General features: G+C 32.5%; 2 protein-coding genes across 2 annotated transcripts in view; both read right to left on the minus strand.

Annotated features, from left to right (window-relative positions):
* The window catches only part of LOC142544466 (uncharacterized), a 46768-nt gene that overhangs the window by 9397 nt on the left and 17270 nt on the right, over positions 1-20101 (minus strand). The window lies entirely within an intron of this gene.
* LOC142547665 (major pollen allergen Bet v 1-G-like) lies at positions 8714-9629 on the minus strand. The gene is made up of 2 exons (XM_075656053.1): positions 9352-9629; positions 8714-9172 (listed from the first exon to the last, which is right to left on the minus strand). Exons 1-2 carry the CDS (start codon positions 9536-9538, stop codon positions 8871-8873), a joined length of 489 nt encoding a protein of 162 aa, XP_075512168.1. The 5' UTR covers positions 9539-9629; the 3' UTR covers positions 8714-8870.

Genomic DNA, 20101 nt, shown 5'->3' on the forward strand with positions numbered 1-20101 from the left:
GTCCTTTTCTTCTGCTGATCCTTAGGGAAAAGTCCTCGGTCGGCTTAAAGAATAAAATAGGAATGGTACAGAAAATTGTTCGAGTTGATAGAGTAGATAAACGATTGGTTAATGATCAAAAGTTCGGTTGCCCTTACTAACACTTTCTGGGGCAAGCTTAATACTCGGGGCTTTGCCAGTACGGTTCACTCGACTAACGTAATTTTCAGATTATTACATTAGTTCGGAGTTTACCAAAACGCGTCAAATGGTAATGATTGCGAATTCACAAGTTATAAAAAATAATAAAATAAAATATGAAGTGTACTCTTCTTAAAAAATTGCAAAATATGTGTATTTAACAAATGTTACCAAATAAATAATATTATTTTGTCATTATTAACATCAACATCATCATTAATAGTATTTATATTTATTTATTTATCATTATATATTGTTTTTATTAATAATTTTTTTTAAAAAAATAAGCAATTTAGAATTTGCAGACCCGACAGATGATTATAACATTTTGTTAACACCTCTATTTTGTAATATTTTGAAAAATGAGGAATAAAACGTAGCCATTTTTATTTTATAGTCTATAATGCATATCAAAAAAAAGAAAAAAAAAAAGAAGCCAATATCATCTGGTTTGTAAGATAATTATTCTCATATTTTTTTATATATAAGATAAGTTTTCAAAAATATCATTTTATAATTGCAGAAGCCAACACTTCGATTTAGATAGCGAAAACAGTTTATTTTGATAAGTTGTTTTGTTGGTAAGTTTTTGTGGATAAATACATTCCGGAAAAAAATTAATTTTAATCTTGTAACTTGCACGTTTTGGATTTTATAATTATAAAACTTATTAAATTTTGGTTTCCAATAACTTAGATTTTTTGTCATTCCTTGCTCGAAACTACTGAATCCATCAAATATTGTTTAGGCACTGATACTATTATACGTAACACATGTGGCTAAAATAAAATTTATGTTACACACATTAATATCTATCGAAACAAAAAATAAAATAAAATAACAAGTTTTTTTCGTCACATTGATATTGAATGTCGTTTTGTTTTATTTTGTTCTTCTTTATTTTTATTCATATACGAGAAATTTATAGGAGGAAAATGGAGAAATTAGGGGAGAGATAATCGCAGATTTCCCCCTCTACAAAATTTTGAAATAATACCCAGGTAAGACTTAGATTTTATCCGAACCAGGCAAAACCCACTAATTGAAATTTGAACTGACAAATTATATAAGGTCGGAAATAATTTGCAATTAGTGGTTGTAGATTTTTAAAATATATATATTTATATTATATATAAAGTTTGAAACTCTTAGAACATCTCCGATCTAACCCTCTGCTATTTTCGGGGCTAGGTTGGTGCAAAGCACACGGTAGCAACAGCGTCAAATTTTTTTATTCATTTTCTTTTGAATTTTTTTTTTGTATTTTTAATTAGAATTTATTTTTGTAATGTGTTGATTTTAAGTTTCAATAATATTAGATTATTTCAATAAAATATTACTTTTGTTAAAATGATATTTCTAATGAATATTGATATTTTAATTATCATGTTTAAAAATATTTTTCGGAATAAATTAATTCTCGTGAATAAAATAATAGATAATATTCCGATAATATATTTTTTTAGCGTAGAATTTAGAGTTGATGGGTTGGAAATGAGTTTTGTATTTGATGTAAGAATTAACACTACATTAAAGTTAATGTTACAACAAGATAGCATAATGAGTTGAAGATGACCTCAGCTATCCGACTTTGACACACCAATTAGTTTTTAGAAAAATATCATATATTCATTTAGATAAATAATATTTTCGTATAAGTTACTCATAGCTATAATATCTAATACACTTTAAAAATTAAAAAAATTCATATATTATATCTAAAAATCACATATTTAATATAATTATATTATTTTTCTCTAAATAATAATTAAAACTATGAAAAAAATTTATACATCAACTTTATCTGTTTATAATCATGATTCATATACATAATAATCATTATTTTACGGCAAAAACTTGTGTGAGACGGGGATCGTATTTTGTGAGACGGATCTCTTATTTGGGTCATCCATTTGTGAATATTGGTAGGATTGACCCGTCTCACAGATAAAAATTCGTGAGACCGTCTCACAAGAGACCTACTCTTATTTTACACACGAATGACATTAATATAGCATTAATCAACCCAGCATTTGGGTCAACCGCAGACTTGGACTTCAAGGCCACCTGCCTAGATAACGTTCTTATCTGATATATAGTTTTATAATCTACTTTTTTTAAATAAATATATTCTAATCTTGACTGATCAACTTAAATAATAATGAGTCTCCCAAATTCAAATTTTATAATTTTAGAATAATAAAAATATATGTTGTAAGATAAAAATTGTATGTGGAGTAAAAAAGATTGGTCGATATTATCTTAGATGTGGACAACATAGACAATACGTGCTTCATTTGATTTCCAAATTGTACTATATTGTGTTTAAATAAGTTCTGGTTGTACTAATTATTAAAAGTCAAATGTATCAAATACTATATATAAACAAAATACAATAAATCGCAAAATTAAACATATATTCATCTTTTACATTTTTCGTAATCTATAATATATATATATATATAATATTTGAGTCATAATAGATACAAAATAGTGTCGTGACGTAATTTTAGATTCCACAAAATACTCCTTTTTTAGCCCCCCCTTTTTTTTCATGAAAAATTAAATGTTGTAGCAGATAGCACACACGCGATCGTGAATCACTGGAAACATACCGAAGCAATTGGGAAATAATGCAATCAAGAGTTATAGTGGTTCGGACTACAACCAAGTCCTACATCCACTTGATCAGTGATCAAATTCACTATGAACATCAAGATGAGAATTGTTTACAAGAATCGCAGGAAAATGAAGCTCTCAAAACAAAGAACAAAACGCTCACACCAGAATTCCAACTAACTCTCGGAACTAATTTCAGTTGGTTCAAATAAGGAAGACGAGATGATCTCCTTTTGTTTTCCGGCCCATCCATTCTTGGTCCATAACAAAGATTTGGGCCACTGGCCTGTTGGACTGCATGTGTAAAATATAAACCACGCCATCACAAATCTCCATCTTGGTTTAGTTTTAAAGTCCCTGATCAGTTCTTCTGTTTTCTCAACTCCTCGGTACACTTCAAACATTGATCAATTTTAAACAAGGTTGGAACTTAGTACTTGTCACAGGTTTTGTCAGCAATGTCTGCTGGATTTTCATTTGTGGATACTTTCCTAATTTCAATCTTTCTTTCTTCAACTAGATTCCTCATGAAATGTGATCTTACGTCGATGTGCTTTGATAGTTCATGATGCATTGGATTTCTGGTTACGTGCAAAGCACTTTGGCTGTCACTGAACAGAGTTACCTCCACCTCATCACTGAGTAGCTCCCCAATTAATCCTTTCAACCACAGAGCTTCTTTTGCAGCTTCAGTGATAGCAATGTACTCAGCCTCTATAGTGGACAAAGCAACAATGGGTTGAAGGGTCGCTTTCCAGCTTATCAGATTTCCATACAAATTGAATGTATAACCAGAAATCGATCTCCTCTTGTCAAGGTCCCCTGCATAGTCAGCATCTACGTATCCCACCAAAACATTTTCAGTGGTGATTTGTTCTTCACCATACACCAACCCTCGATCTACTGACCCTTTGAGATATCGCAACACCCATTTCACAGCCTCCCAATGCATCTTTCCAGGTTTTGACATAAACATGCTAACAACGCTTGAAGCATGAGCAAGATCAGGTCTTGTGCAGACAATTGCGTACATGAGACTCCCTACAGCGTTAGAATATGGAATTTTCATCATTTGTTCATGCTCATCTGGTGTCTCTGGACATTGATCACTAGACAACCTGAAGTGAGTTGCCAAAGGAGTTGAGACTCCCTTTGACTTATCCATTCGAAATCTTTCAAGCACTTTCTATATGTATGCACTTTCTGATAAGTACATCTTCTTGTTTTGTCTATCTCTCTGAATTTGAATGCCCTAAGATTTTCTTTGCAGGTCCTAAATCCTTCATTTCAAACTCATTTGATAGTTGCTTCTTCAGTTTCAGAATTTCCTTCATATCTTTACAGGCCATCAATATATCATCAACGTAAAGCAGTAAGAACACTTTGCATCCACTCGATATCCTCTTAAAATAAACACAACTATCATATTGGCTTCTAGCAAACAAATTATCAATCATGAAGTTGTCAAACCATTTATACCATTGTCGGGGGGACTGCTTTAATCCATAGAGTGATCTCTTGAGTAAACATACCCTTTCTTCCATTCCTGATATCGCATGACCTTGAGGTTGGTTCATGTAGATAGTTTCATCAAGATTTCCATGTAGGAAGGCTGTCCTCACATCCATTTGTTCCAACTCCAAGTCTTGTGAGGTTACCAGGGACAGTAGGATCCTTATAGAAGTGTGTTTCACAACCGGAGAGAAGATTTCATTAAAATCAACTCCTTCTCTTTGTGTAAACCCTCTTGCTACCAGCCTTGCTTTGAATCTTGGTTTCTCCACACCAGGAATTCCCTCCTTTTTCTTGAAGATCCACCTACAGCTGACTAACTTTTGTCCCTTGGGCAAATCCACCAATTTCCAAGTTTGGTTTTTGTGCAGAGAAATTATCTCTTCCTCCATAGCAGATTTCCAGTTTGCCCCATCTTGACACCTTATGGCTTCTTCATAGGTCCTTGGTTCATCTTCACAGATATCCTCAGCTACATTCAGGGCATATGCTATCAAATCAGCATAACCAAACCTTGACGGAGGCCTTATTTCTCTCCTTTCTCTATCCCTTGACAGTACATACTCATCAAGATTGTTCTTATTTTGATTAACCTCGATTCCATGTTCAATTTGATCATCTTAGTTTGTCTTCTCAATACTTGATGATGATTCCATAGGCTCCACCTTAGGATAAATATCATTTCTGTTATTCCCTTGGCAGTCCAGTGAGCTCATTTTTGGAGTGATCTTGTAGGAGATCTGTTTCATTGAATGTGATGTCCCTACTTATCACACACTTACCAAAAACCCCATCCTGAAGCCATACTTTATAGCATTTTACCCCATCAGGGTAATCTAAGAAAATCACCTTCTTTGCTCTTGGTTTTAACTTTCCTTCACTCACATGTATGTATGCCGTGGAGCCAAAAATTTTAAGGTGTTCATAGGTGGCTGGTTTTCCAGACCAGACTTCCATGGGTGTTTTAATATCTAAGGCAGCAGAGTGACATCTATTGATTAGATAGGCTGCGGTGTTTACAGCTTCTCCCCAGAAACTCATTGGTAATTTGGCACTAGACAGCATGCATCTCACCCTTTCCAACAAAGTCCTATTCATGCGTTCAGCCAATCCATTCTGTTGAGGAGTATACCTCACTGTAAGTTGTCTAGAAATTCCATGCTTCTTACATAATTCAGTGAATTCCTTCTCCACAAACTCTAATCCATTATCAGTCCTCAGTCTTTTAATCCTCTTGCCTGTCTGATTTTCCACCAATGCTTTCCATTCTTTGAACTTCTGTATTGCCTCATTCTTCTGCTTCATAGTGTAGAGCCATACTCTCCTTAAGAAGTCATCAATAAATGTGATGAAATACTTGGCACCTCCATGTGTAAGTGTTTTGGAAGGCCCCCAAACATCAGAGTGTATGTAATCTAAAGTGGCTTTTGTCCTATGAATAGCTTTAGAGAACTTAACTCTTGTTTGCTTTCCAAAGACACAATGTTCACAGAAGTCCAGGTTGCCGAGTTTGTCTTTTCCTAACACTCCTTGTTTGCTCAATTCATGGAGTCCTCGTTCACTCACATGACCCAACCTTAGGTGCCAAAGCTTTATCTTGTCGCTTGTATTCATGGGTGTGAGAGCCATGTTATCAGTACAAGTCTTTCCTACCAGAGTATACAGGCCATTAGTTATACACCCCCTCATGATGACCAAGGCACCTTTTGTTACTGTGAGCACTCCATCCTTTGCCTTGAAGTAGTAGCCAAGTTTATCCAAAGTTCCAAGTGAAATCAGGTTTCATTTTAGACCAGGAATGTATCTGACTTCAGAGAGAGTTTTAATAGATCCATCAGCAACCTTAAGTTTTATGGATCCTACTCCTTCTATCTTACAAGACACGTTGTTTCCCATGAGGACCTGACCACCATCTATTCTGGTAAAATCATAGAACCAATCTTTGTGTGGGCTCATGTGGAAAGAGCACCCGGAGTCCAGAATCCAGTCACTTTCAGTTCTTTCAGTAGTAACTAGGTGTACGTCTGCGCTTTCATATCCATCCTGGACTACAGCCACATCCCCTGTACCAATTTCCTTTTCCTTGTGTTTCTTGTTCAGTTCAGGACAGTTTCTTTTAAAATACCCTTCTTTATGGCACAAAAAACACTTCTTTTTGAACTTATTCCTCGATCTTGATCGAGTGATGCCCCTTTGCTTAAAATCCCTTCTTTCATTGCGGCCTCTCACAAACAACCCTTCGGTTTGTCCCTCGTTAGAGACATCAGCCCTTTTATTCATTTCTTTTGACATCAGGGTTGAGTGTACTTCCTCCACCGTAAGAGATTCTCTACCATATATCATGGTGTCCCTTAGATTTTCATAATTATCTGGTAGAGACCGCAACAACAATAGAGCTTGATCTTCATCATCTATCTTTATATTGATGTTCTCCAAGTCCAAAATGATCATTGTTAAAATCATCTACATGGTCTTCTATTGATCTTGAGAGATGCATCTTGAAAGTATACAACTTCTGTTTCAAGAAGAGCCTGTTGGGCAGTGACTTGGTCATATACAACAATTCCAATTTGGCCCAAATTGCAGCAGCAGGTCGCTCCTTTGAGACTTCACACAGGACCCGGTAGCTGAGACTAAGAATCAGAGCAGTGTGAGCTTTGGCCAACATGTCTTTCTTCTCGGAATCTTTAAGCATATGAGGTAATTTTTCTTCTCCAAGAAGTGCATCTTCAATTCCTTGTTGAACGAGCAGAGCTCTCATCTTCAAGCGCCATAACCCAAAATCATTTTACCTGTGAATTTTTCGATATCAAAACTTGCGGAACCCATTCAACCTTCTTTGATCAACCTAGCTCTGATACCAGTTTGTTGTAGCAGATAGCACACACGCGATCGTGAATCACTGGAAACATACCGAAGCAATAGGGAAATAATGCAATCAAGAGTTATAGTGGTTCGGACTACAACCAAGTCCTACATCCACTTGATCAGTGATCAAATTCACTATGAACATCAAGATGAGAATTGTTTACAAGAATCGCAGGAAAATGAAGCTCTCAAAACAAAGAACAAAACGCTCACACCAGAATTCCAACTAACTCTCAGAACTAATTTCAGTTGGTTCAAAATAAGGAAGACGAGATGATCTCCTCTTGTTTTGCGGCCCATCCATTCTTGGTCCATAACAAAGATTTGGGCCGCTGGCCCGTTGAACTGCATGTGTAAAATATAAACCACACCATCACATTAAATTACGTAAAAATAATCTTAAAACTTATTAAAAATAACAAAATCATAAATTTTATTTTAATTTTTCAAGAGTACTTATTATATGTTTTTCTCATTTTTTTTTAATTTTTAAGGAAAAATAAATAATTCAGTGTCTTAAACTGTTTATTTTTCATATAACCTGTCAAATTTGAGTCTTAATCATGTAATTTTCTTTTTGTTTTTTTATTGATGAGACCACCAGACAATTAAAATACCAAATGATATTCTAAACTAAATAGAAACAATATATATAATATTTTGGTAATTGAGGAAAAATTTAATTCCTCAGCGCAAAGTTTTCCTGCTTCCATAGGATTCCCAAAGGAGAAATCTATGGACATCAATATTACTTTATAAAAACTACTGTGAAATCTCTTTTTATTTAGATTGACTAAATGAACCGAGCTAAAAAAATTAGGTGACTTTATTACCGGGATTGATTGATTGACTAAAATCATTCGATTTGATTTCAAATTTTTTAATTGTGTATAAATTATTATCCAGTTTTATTTTCATAATTTTTATTTAAAAAATAAAATAAAACAATAATTTTTTACCGGAGAACTTTGCTTAACCCACAAGAACCAACCGATTGACTAAAAAGGAAAATAAAATAAAATAAAAGCATGTGAATGTGAAACAATTGATTTTTATTTTTCTTTATTACTTTCTTCAACATTAGTCTCTTTGGAATAATTGGAAAAAAATATTATTCCAAACCCCATAAAATTATTGAAAAATCCTGGAATAGTTTATTAAATCAAGGCATGTGTTAGGTGCAATAATTATCACTGTTGGAAGAGCGATTGAACCGTGGTGCTTGATCTGTTGTGCAGTTTAAAATATTTGATTTGCATTATTACCACAACTGTAGCTTTTGGTAAAGCGGCAAACGCTCGGTTTAAGCCATGACACAAGACAGACTTCAAAATAATTTTTTTTTTAAAACCCTACATTATCCGAAAATAGCTCAAATGTATTGTGATTTATTATTACATATTATTCCATATTATATAATAATATGTAGAGACCGTTCGATAGAGTTATTTTAATTTAATGTTGTTATATATATATTTATGGGATAACATACATCATTTATGAAGTTTAATGCTTTGATCGGAAAGATTTGGGGTGAAAAGTAAGTTAAAACATTTATTATTAAATCTCACTTTTTAAGTAAAACAAAACACCACAAACTCACATAAAATGAAGTAAACAACATAGATCCAAACCCCATATGTCCATTTTTAGGACTTATTTTTTAGTATATGCTTGGAAAATTTAATTTCTTAAGCACAAACATCAGGATGAGCAACGAGGTATGCTTCAGTCGCAGTGAAGAATGTTAGGCCATGTTCTTTTGCGGCTTTAAACTCTTCCTCTGAAATTGAAGTGTGACCAGCCTTCAAGTGATGGTGATTCTTCAACTTGATGATGCATCCGCCGTCACCGGAATCCACGAACTTCTGTTCGGAGTGAAACTTCTCCATCTTTTCCCCGAGCCCGGGTCCCTCGAATAGAACGATCTTGACCACTAGGTTTTCAGTATCGACGGCTTCGAGCTTGTCTTTCATATGAGAGAATGGAGCACCTACAATATTGTAAGATACAATAATGTTCACTGATTCCATTGAAGGTTAAATATTTCCTACATGTTTCATCCAATTTGGTACTTAATGTATAATATTTATGTTACATGCTTGTTATGCATGCAGATGGAATTAATATTTAAAGTCTATAAATTCAAAGAATGAATCTAAATATATTTACCATCAGGGAAATTTATTTGCCTGACGCAACCGGTAACGCCGCCTTCGCCTTCGAGAATATCGATGCTCTTAAAGATATGAGGGATTATTTTGGGTAAGATATTGTGGGAATCGGTTACCAATGCCTTGAACATCCTCTTCGGGGTGACCCGCACTTTGATTTCATCGGAGAATTCGACGATCGTCATTTTTTTCGAGCACGAAAAGAATTTAGAAGAACAACAGGTTGGTGATATGCTAAGAATTGGCTTGGAAGGAGATGGTCCAATGATGAGATTGTGATGGGAATTTATAGGAGAAATGGGGGAGATGTTAGTTGCATATAATTGCAATTGACCCCGGAAAATTTAGAAATAGCGAAATCGCCCCATGTAAGAATGTTTCATGTTTGGTTCACTTGCTTTATTTTATATATATTTATTTTAGAAATTTGTATTATGTTTTGACTTAATGGTTTAAGTTTCTAGAAGTTCCATTTGATTTATTTAAATTCTAAATTCTAATAAATATTAATAAATAGCAAAAGGACAAATTATCAACAAAATTTTTTAATGAAGCTTCTTCGGTTTTATATTTTAGTTATGTGATTAAAATTATACGTGTCATAATTTAAAATATTCTTTTACGCAAAAAAATATATTCACAATTGAAGATGGGTTTTATCGATAATTAAAATAATTAATTTTATATTTTAAGATTCTTTCACTCGATGGACTCATCCTCCACATATTTGATATATCTCAATATTTTAATGAACGAAAATCGAAATTTTTAGCAATTCCATATAATTTAAACACGATTAATCATTATGAATTATGTAATTATTTGTTGATAAAAATTTCATGAAATGTTTCTGCCCGAAGCTTCCCCGCCATATAATTAATAAGAGTTTTTTTCAATATTTAATTTAGTTTTTCATTTTTTTTAAAATGAAAAATGTTAAAAAAATAAATAATTTTATTTTTTCATTAATTTCATCATGGTCATTAATATATTGTATTTTTTTTATTATTTCTCATCATTATTTATTATTTTTATTTATAATATAATTTTTTTAAAATAAGTAATTTAGAATCTGACGGCCAAGTTGGTGAATTATAAATTTTGTACAAAAAAAAAAAAATTAAAAACCATATAGTGATTGACATATGTTAGGATAGGAGATTGATTTAGGGGAGAAGTGAATAAATAGTCTCAACAAATTCTGGGAATATTTCGGTTGTGTTAGCAACACTGAAATCTAATCCTTATCAATTAGGTATCAATGAGAGAGCAGTTTGTCACTGAGTGGAAATAGGCTGACTGATGATATTTGAATACAAAAATGGTTTTAAAGTAAAAACCAGTTGGACTATAAAATCGAAGGTAAACGTAGGGTAATTGATAAGTAAATAATACAAGTTTGTTTCTGGATGTTTCGAGAGTTTAATACTTCTATGCCACATTTTCTTTATTTAGCATGAATTCCACTAAAAAGCTTTGACAAAAATTTCAATTTTCCACTTTAGTAAGCCTTACCACACAGTCTAACTGAAACTCTTAGTAATTCACTCAACAAAACCGATCAATAAACTTACTAGTCGGATTACAAGTATTTCATAAATGGAATTTTAAGCACAAAAGATCCTTAAGAATCTGATTAAAACATTCAAGTATGTACTAGAAAACTTATATCAGTTGGACTCTTGAAAGCTTGAGAATGCTTAAACTTTTTCAAAGATGATAGAGAGTAAGTAAGAGACAACCAAACTGACTGAAATATTCCTTTATTTATAGGATTTGATCCAACGGTCAGTAAAATCAAATACGGATATCCATTTCAAATGAAATATCTGTTGGTCACGTAGTTTTACACGTCACTCACTTTTCTTAAAATATTATGCTGAGAGTAGTGCTCGCATATTTCTGACATTCTGTTGAGAATGAGAGACTGTTAATACAAAAAACTTATCCGATAATTCAATTGGGCTCTGATCCTTAATACTGACTAAACTGAATAATTTCATATAATATTTGTCGAATTATGTTATGCATGATATGATATGTTGTTTTCGAAAGTCATGTTTATTTGTTATGTATGTGCTCGAACAACCCTCACTTGTTGAGTGACGACCATATCACTCGCAATTTACTCTCATTCCCCAGATAAGTCAGAAGATCAGTTAGAGGATGATGAACATGACCAGTTTTGGGGCTGTTGATGGACAAAAATAAGAGTTGTTTGAGTTTATGTTTGTTTTAAGTTTTATTTGAGTTTTCGTTATAAATGCTTCCGCATATTTTTCACGTTGTAAAGACAATTTAATGAATGATAGTGAGTAATAAACTGTTTTGATTTGTACTGTACTACTAGACTTGTTGTTTTCAAGTGTGTGGTTGTAAAAAAATGCTGGCGTTGATTAACTTCGGGCTCGGGGCATGACACATAATGCTTGCTACAAGAGTCAGCTAGCTTCTTGGGATGATCAGTTGACTTGGGTTGCTCTCTCTTGTGAGCTTTACTGGTAGAGTATTTAGTTGTTTTAATTCTTCTACTTTTTTGTCAATACCAGCAGATGCTTTTAGGTATGAAAGTACAGTGGCCAACTGATTGCTCGCTCCATCAATCTTCTTATTTAAATTAGCTTGAACTTCCTCAATTTTGGTGCAAACTGAAAATTATTTGTCTGAATTTGTCCACCAATATGAGTAGAAGTATAACATTTTGTCTTTAAACTAATTCAGATCTTATTCAGTATTCAGATTGCTTCTCTTCAAAATAATAATAGTTGATGAAATGGCAATCAAACTGGAGTGAATTATGTCCAAGTCTTTCCATCAGAAAAATCTAAATCTGGAAAGGAGGGCTCGATACTGAGAGGTTCTTTGGAGATGACAAGAGTCAGATCAGGAGTTTGACTGCTTGAAGGACCAACTTGCTCTATCATCATCTCCGAGTCAACCTGACCGACAAACTCTTCTATATGGGCTTCTGCAATCGGATGGACTATTTCAACATCTTGAAGGAGGCCATTTAGAAATGCACTCTTTACATTCATATGAAACACTTTGAAATTTTGTTAAGCAACAAAAGCAAGAAAAATTCTAATTGCTTCTAATCAGGCTACTGGTGTAAAAGTTACATCAAAGTCTATGCCTTCTTCTTACCTAAATCCTTGTGCAACTAATATTACTTTATTCCTAATCACAATCCCATTTCATTCAGTTTGTTTTTGTAAACCCATATGCTTCAATTTATTAATAATTTGTTTTCTAGTTATAAGAGATGCTGAAGGATTACCGATCATCAGTGAGGGTGGACGAGTCTTACTACATTTGTAAATTGGTCCAAGTGGATTGCGATCATTATTGTTTGGAGTAGGATTAGTTAGGTTCTCCTTGGTCTGATTTCTTTCAGCTTGGTTCTCAACATTAGAGTCTCATCCGACTGATCAACAATAGCTTGTATATCATCAATCTGACTGGCTTGGTTCAGATCAGTCTAGTTATCTTGTTCTTGTTTTCTTTGTCTGACTGGCTTATCTAAGATCTCTGGTTCAAGTAACTGATGAATCCTCTTGTTCATATTGATTTCATCTTTGATGTCATCTGCCAAATCAATAACTTTCATATAATTACTCATATTAGCTAGGATAGTTTGATCATCAATCAGTTCAGTTTCATAAAAAATAACATGAGCTGTCTTCAACATTTAACGATTTATTATTAAATACGCAAGTAAGCCTTGTTGAATGTTGAGTAACCAAGGAATATGTAAACATCAGATTTGACATCAAATGCAAATAGATCATTTTTACCATTATTATGAATGTAGCATTTAAAACCAAATATATGAAAATAAGAATATTAAGCTTACTCTCATTCCATATTTTATATAGATTTTTACAATCCTTGTTGTTGATCATGGATCGGGTCACTGTGTAGCATGCAATGTTAATTGATTTTGCCCAAAATCTTTGTTAAACACCAGAAAAAACAAGCATTGTTCTGACAGCTTCTTTCAAAGTCATTTTCCATCTTTCAACAACTCCATTTTATTTAGGCGTTCTTGATGCGGAATACTCATGTTGAATTCTCTGTTCTGATATATAATCATCCAAAGTTTTGTTAGTGAACAAAGTACTTCAATTACTTTTTTTCTTGATTATTGTGACTGATTTCTCATTTTCAATGGACTTAAGAAATTTAATCAGTTAGGTACCGGTATTATCTTCACCACTGAGAAATATAACCCAAGTAAATTAAGAAAAATCATCAACAATTATAAGTGTATATTTCATTCTCTATAAACTGATTATAGGTATTGCTCCAAACAAATCCATAAGTAACAGTTCTAAGCATCTATCAGGCACTTCGCTACGATTCTTAAAGACAGATAAGATATGTTTACCTAACTGACATCCAGAACATACATGATTTTTAATAAATTCTATACTAGGAAATCCTTCAGCTAGGTTTAATTTGCAAGTTATTGATTGATACAAAGTTAAGATGAGTCAAATTTTATACCACAACCATGGTCTATCATTATTAATAGCATCAAAACAAGTTGGCGAGGCTAAGTAGCCTGTTCCAATGAATTTTATAAGTCATACAATTTATAACATCATTTAACAAAATTTGATTATTAGCATCCTTAATTAAGCGGGCACTCTTGTGAAAAATAACTTAGTAACCATTATTACAAAGCTGACTGATGTTGATCAAATTATGACATAGATTTTCAATAAGTAGCATATTATTAATCACAATATTTCCGTGAGTAATTTTACCCTTATCCATGGTCTTACCCTTTTCATTGTCTCCAAAAGTGGTTTTAGGCCTTCATATTTGATTAAATTATTAACAGTTGGGCTTGACCAGTATGTTAGAGTAGGTGCCCGTCGAGCCAAGTGTTGGCCGAGTGTTCACAATGAAACTCTATGTATAAACAATCTTTATTTTAATAATATTTGAAATTATTGTTTTGGCACATCTTTATTTGTATACCCATGCTAGTTACATAGATAAATTCCTTGAATATACAAATAGTAGAAAGAATATAAGATTCTCATATGATGAGTATCATGAAACTCATATTCGCAATACTGTATATTCTAAACAGTTCCTAGTCGATTCAGCCGCCGCTAAGAAGGATATAGGTCGCTCGTGTTTGAGACTAGTATCTGCGATGTGAGTACCATGTTTCATTGGTAGGGGACATTGTGATGTTCGAACATGCAGATAGGTGCTCCTTGTAGAGTGCACTGAACAACCCTTCATAAAGGACTTTCCAAGTGGTTCTCACTTATCGAGTGGAAACGTCCTAGTTTATGGTTTTACACCATTAATCCTTATGATCCGGGACAACATTGAGACTCTATATGCTAGCATTACACTTTGACTTGTTTACCGACTCTTATGGGGTCATCAGGTGGCAAGGTTGGCTGTTTTGTCAAAACATATAGGAGTCGATGCATTGTAGTCAGAGATTCACCGCTTACCTTCGGGTATGGATATCCTATGTGATCTCATGCATATGTAGTTTGAAATATCTGATCAGAGTATGGTGATAATTAAGGAAGGGGTTTCTTAGATTACACCATCGATGCAACTACGACATGACACGTAGTATCGATTCTTTGACAGCTCTCGATATACCAATAGTTGTCGAATCGGTCGGGATATATGAGTTGAAGGGACCGTACTGTACGCTAACCATAATTGAATGGTTCTTGCAGGCACTATAATTTGATACCTAGGGAATCATGTAAGCAATGCTGCTAGGCGTTTAACATTATTGGTTAGATACTATCAGACTTGAGTTCTGACGTTCTTATTATCAAGGAGTTGATAATTAAAAATGGAGCAATTGGGGTCTGCTCCTATAAGGACATGTTTAGTCCCGAATCACATGGAGATGTGAACCCATGGCTAGTTATATCAATGAACCATTGAGGGCCACACAAGTGCTAACTTTCTAAATCCCGTTGAGAAGTAAAAATAGTTCAATGTGTTGAACGGCTTATAAAGGAGTTTATAAGCGAAAGAAAAATTAGAAGTATGACTTCTATAAGGGGAATGTGACTTTTGATTTGAGGAAATGTTCCTAAATTAAAAGTTGGTCAAACAAATAATGTATTTGAAAATTGTGATTTTTATAAACATTATTATGGACTAAATGAAATTAATTCAAGTGTTGAATTAATTAAACACTAGTGGACCTAGTAGAGTCAAAATAATTAAATTAATTCAAGTGTTGAATTAATTAAACAAAATTGGGCCTTGTAGAGCTCAATTAAAAATAATTATTCAACTAGTGGGCTTGAGTAAAATCAAGTAAGGTTTAATTGGTCTCAAATTTGTTTGAGACAATTAAATTAAAGTCCATGGGCTTTGTAATTGTTACAAACCCAAAGAGAATTGCATGCTTGGGAGGTGAAATATTGGAGACAAATTTTTGAGTCAATGGGCATGCATGCATGCCTTTGGGACTCACTTAACTTTTTACAAAACCAAGAAAAATGTCTTCCCTTCTCTCATTGCACACATCTTGGCCGAAATTTTCATGTTATTCTCCCTCATTTTTGTTTCTTCAATTGTTGAAGATTGCATACACTTCTCAAAGAAAAATCCTCTAATTTTTCTAGTGCAAAATTAGAGGGGATCTTCCTTGTTGGTGGTGGGCTTAATTTTTGAGCAAGGAGTGCTGAAAGGAGGCTTGAAGATTTGTCTTGCCATTGAAGAGCTAAGTTGTTTACAACTTAGTTGAAGCCATCATCAATTTTTTAAGTTTGATAGGTAAAATTCTAAAATACCCTATGTATGATATTTTGTGTTTTATTGTATTTGCTACACACTATAATGTTTAGGGTGCTCGGTTCTTATTTGAAAATAATTTTTGAAACTTCTGTTGCACAAGCAAGCACCTTAAACGATCCCCTTTCACAGTCCTATATCTCGAACAACTACTGTCCAAGCACCAGACTGAATTCTTCAGCCTTTCTTGTTTATTTATCTCTTCAATAGTAGATTCCATCTCAGAATCGTCCATGAGTCACTGCACCTCATTTTCATAACTTCAACTTGTGGAACACTCTGACTCGGATGAGTTTGAGTCAGAATCTGAGTGCCATAATTACTTTTAAGGCTATTTCTAGATTGTCATATTCCTTTCCAAGAGCATCCAGCTCAATGATGATGTTGCATACTCTTTCATCGAAGTCTTACATAGACTCCCTTGTTTTTATCTTTATAATGTCAAATTTTTTAATAGCAACGTCAAACATTTTGTTTTGCTTTGTTTTGTTTGATCGTTGCCTTTGCACAATTGTATTACTTTCTCGTAGATATCCTTAGCAGTGAAGCATATATTGATTTTGCTAAAAATAATCATGTCCAGTATTCTATACGAGATGTCTTTGGCAACATTATATATATTTTCCATTTTCTTGTCTTCACTGGACCACTCCAATTTGATTTTTCAATAATATGAAAAGCACCATCAGAAATATCAATGGCAGTGTTTGCTTTCATGATATCTATTGGTCCGTCTATCATGACCTATCACATATCATCATCTTGTGCAGCTAAATGAGCATGCATCCTTATCTCCCAATCATCAAAGTCTTCTCTAGAAAGCATTGAGATTTTTTGAATGAGGCCATTTTGGATTTAGTGTTCAGAGACATGAATTAACCCTCTATGATAACACTTGTTAGGTTCGGAGATTAATTTAGAGGGAGTGGATAAATAATCTTAATAAATTCTGGAAATATTTCGGTTGGATTAACAATACTGAAATAAAATTCTTGTCAGTTAAGTATCACTGGCCAGCAGTGTCACTGCGCGAAAATAAGCTGACTGATGATGTTTGAACACGAAAACGGCTTAAGGTAAAAATCAGTTGGACTATCAAATAAAAGGTTAAGTTAGGGTAACTGATAAGTAAATAACACAAATTTTTTTTTCAGGATGTTCAGAGACTTCAATACTTCTATGTCACCTTTTATTCATTTAGCATGGATTCTTCTAAAAGACTTTGACAACTACAAAGCTTGCAATTGTCCAGTTTAGTAGGACTAACCACACAGCCTAATTGAAACTCTTATTAATTCACTTTACAAAACTGATCAATAAACTTACTGTCAGATTACAAGTATTTCAGAATTGGAATGCTAAGCACAAAAGATCCTCAATGTTCTGATTAAAACATTCAAGTATGTATTAAAAATGAGAGAGAGCAAGAGACAACCAAACTGGCTGAAGTCTTCCTCTATTTATAGGATTTGATCAAACGGTCGGTAATCCATTTCAAATGAAGTATCTGTTGGTAACGTAGTTTTCCACGTCACTCAGCTTTATGAAAATATTACATTGAGAGTAGTGCTTACATATTTCTGACATTCTGTTGGAAATTAAAGACTGTTAGTATATAAAAATTTATTCGATAATTAAGCTACACTTTGATCTTTAATACTGAGTAAACTGAGGAGTGTTGAAATAAACTGACTGGTTAACTGAGAAAAACTGCTCCATCAATTGTCTTTTGATTCGTATGGCTATTATCTACCTTTTTAATAATAAACTATCAATTTGGCTTAAGCAAGCGATAGGGTTCTGATTAGTTTTGAAAACTTATGCGCATAAATAGTCCGTTTCTTTCTTCCATTAAACGTATGTAGACTTCGGTCAAATAAAAAAATGTAGTTTTGTTAAATAATTGTCCTTTATTATATATATATATATATGTGTGTGTGTGTGTACAATTTTTCAAGAATCCAATGTTAAAAATTATAATAAATGAATAAAGTTAGTGCTACACACCAAGTTTGACAAGCAACTTCCGTGATGAAACTTTCCAAGACTTTTACCTAATTCAATAATATTTGTATTTTAATCATTTCAAAAAAAAATTATCCATTAAATACCAGTAATGTTTTTAGGTCTATAATACAATTTATTATAGTTATCTATATCAATAATAAGTACATTTTTATGAGTCACCGTAACGTGTGAGATAAGGAAGAAATATTTAATAAATAAAATATAAATATGGTCTTTTTTTGAATTTCGAGGTGGTCCAATTCTCCTTGATGCCGGCCGTTCAGCAAATGCGGAAAACCTGCTTCATAGACGTACTAATAGTCAACAGGTCAAATTTGATTTAGTTGAATGAAAAATCAAATAAAAATAAAATGATATATCTATATTATTCGTACAATAAATTCGATAGAAGTTTATGGAAAATTTATTATGTTGATACAGTTTCAAGAAGTTTGATTTTTTTTTTTTTTATGTTTTGCTGTTATTTCAAATTATGAATTTTAAAGACCTGATTTGGATTTTATAATAAAATAGGCTAGTTTTTCTAGATTTTATGTACCTTTGAGGCTTAAAATTTTTCAAAAGTTTAAGCATGATTTTTGAGGATATTGTCATGTTATCGATCCGAGCTCGGGTTGTGACACTGCCTCATGGCACCGGTGGTTATTTTTCGTTCTTTTCGGTGTTTGGTGTCACAGAAGGATATTAGGAATTAAAAATAAATAATGTTTAACAACTTTAAGAATAATTTTTAAAAACAATAATCTTTTGTTTTATAAAACATAAAAATTGATGAGTAGGTCTTTTGTGAGACGGTCTCACGAATCTTTATCTGTGAGACGGGTCAACCTTACCGATATTCACGATAAAAAATAATACTCTTAGTATAAAAAGTAATAGTTTTTCATTGATGATCTAATAAGAGTTCTGTTTCAAAAAATACGACCCGTGAGACCGTCTCATACAAATTTTTGTCAAGATTGATAATAACAAAAAAATTGAAAAAGTTAAGATCTCATTAGTTTTTTGTGTGTCAAGTAAATTTCTTGATTTATTTTTTTCTTTCCCCTTCATTGTATAAAAATAAATGAAAATAAATTGATTTTTTCCATCCTCTATCTTTAACTCGGTAATTTAGTCGCGTCACGTTTGGTAAAACGCTTCAACAATTTTTTTTTTAACTTCAAAAATTTGAGTTGTTTAATAAAAAATTAATAAATAAAAAATAATAATAATACTTATAATAATAATAAATAAATAAATAAATATAATCTTAAAAAAATGGATATATAAAATGCCAACATATTAGTCTACTTAATGTCTAAAAGAGTTGAAATCAAATAAATAAAAATACTTTTAAATAATTAATAATAATATAATAATCTACAAATGAAATTTGAACAAACATATAAAAACACATAAAATAGACTTCTAAAATAATATGACTTAAATAAAAATAATCAATAAATAAAATAAATAAATCTAAGAAAACTTTGTATGAAATAATAACATTTCAATAAAAATGTATAGAAATACTAAAAAAACACATATTTAATTAATTTGACAATAAAAATAATAAAATATTATATCAATTAATTCTATTTACTAATTAATATTCGATAGCAAATAGGTATCACCAAGTTAAGCCAACACTTGCCAAATTATGCTAAAATAAGGTTGATATGTGTTAAGAAATGAGCTTAGGTAGGTGTCAAGTTTGAGATTTTGAACAAACAAATTTCATGATATCAAAATGTAAAAATTCGCGAGTTTGGAGAGGAAAAAAATTGGGGAAGAAACCAGTAGAAAAAGGGCCAATAGGAGAAAATAGGGAAAAAAATACCAAATCATCACCAAAAATTCCAAACATTTTACACAACCCTCATATTATACCCAAAAAACAAATAGCATAGGAGGTGTATCAAAATCATCAACCAATTTTGCCC

This window comes from Primulina tabacum, chromosome 5 (assembly GCF_025594145.1).
Source record: "Primulina tabacum isolate GXHZ01 chromosome 5, ASM2559414v2, whole genome shotgun sequence".
NCBI classification, from domain to species: Eukaryota; Viridiplantae; Streptophyta; class Magnoliopsida; order Lamiales; family Gesneriaceae; genus Primulina; species Primulina tabacum.

Coding starts and splice junctions, on each gene's coding strand:
- LOC142547665 (XM_075656053.1), bottom strand. CDS start 9,538: ATGACGATCGTCGAATTCTCCGATGAAATCAAAGTGCGGGTCACCCCG. Junction 9,173..9,351: donor GCAAATAAATTTCCCTGATG/GTAAATATATTT, acceptor ACAATATTGTAG/GTGCTCCATTCTCTCATATG.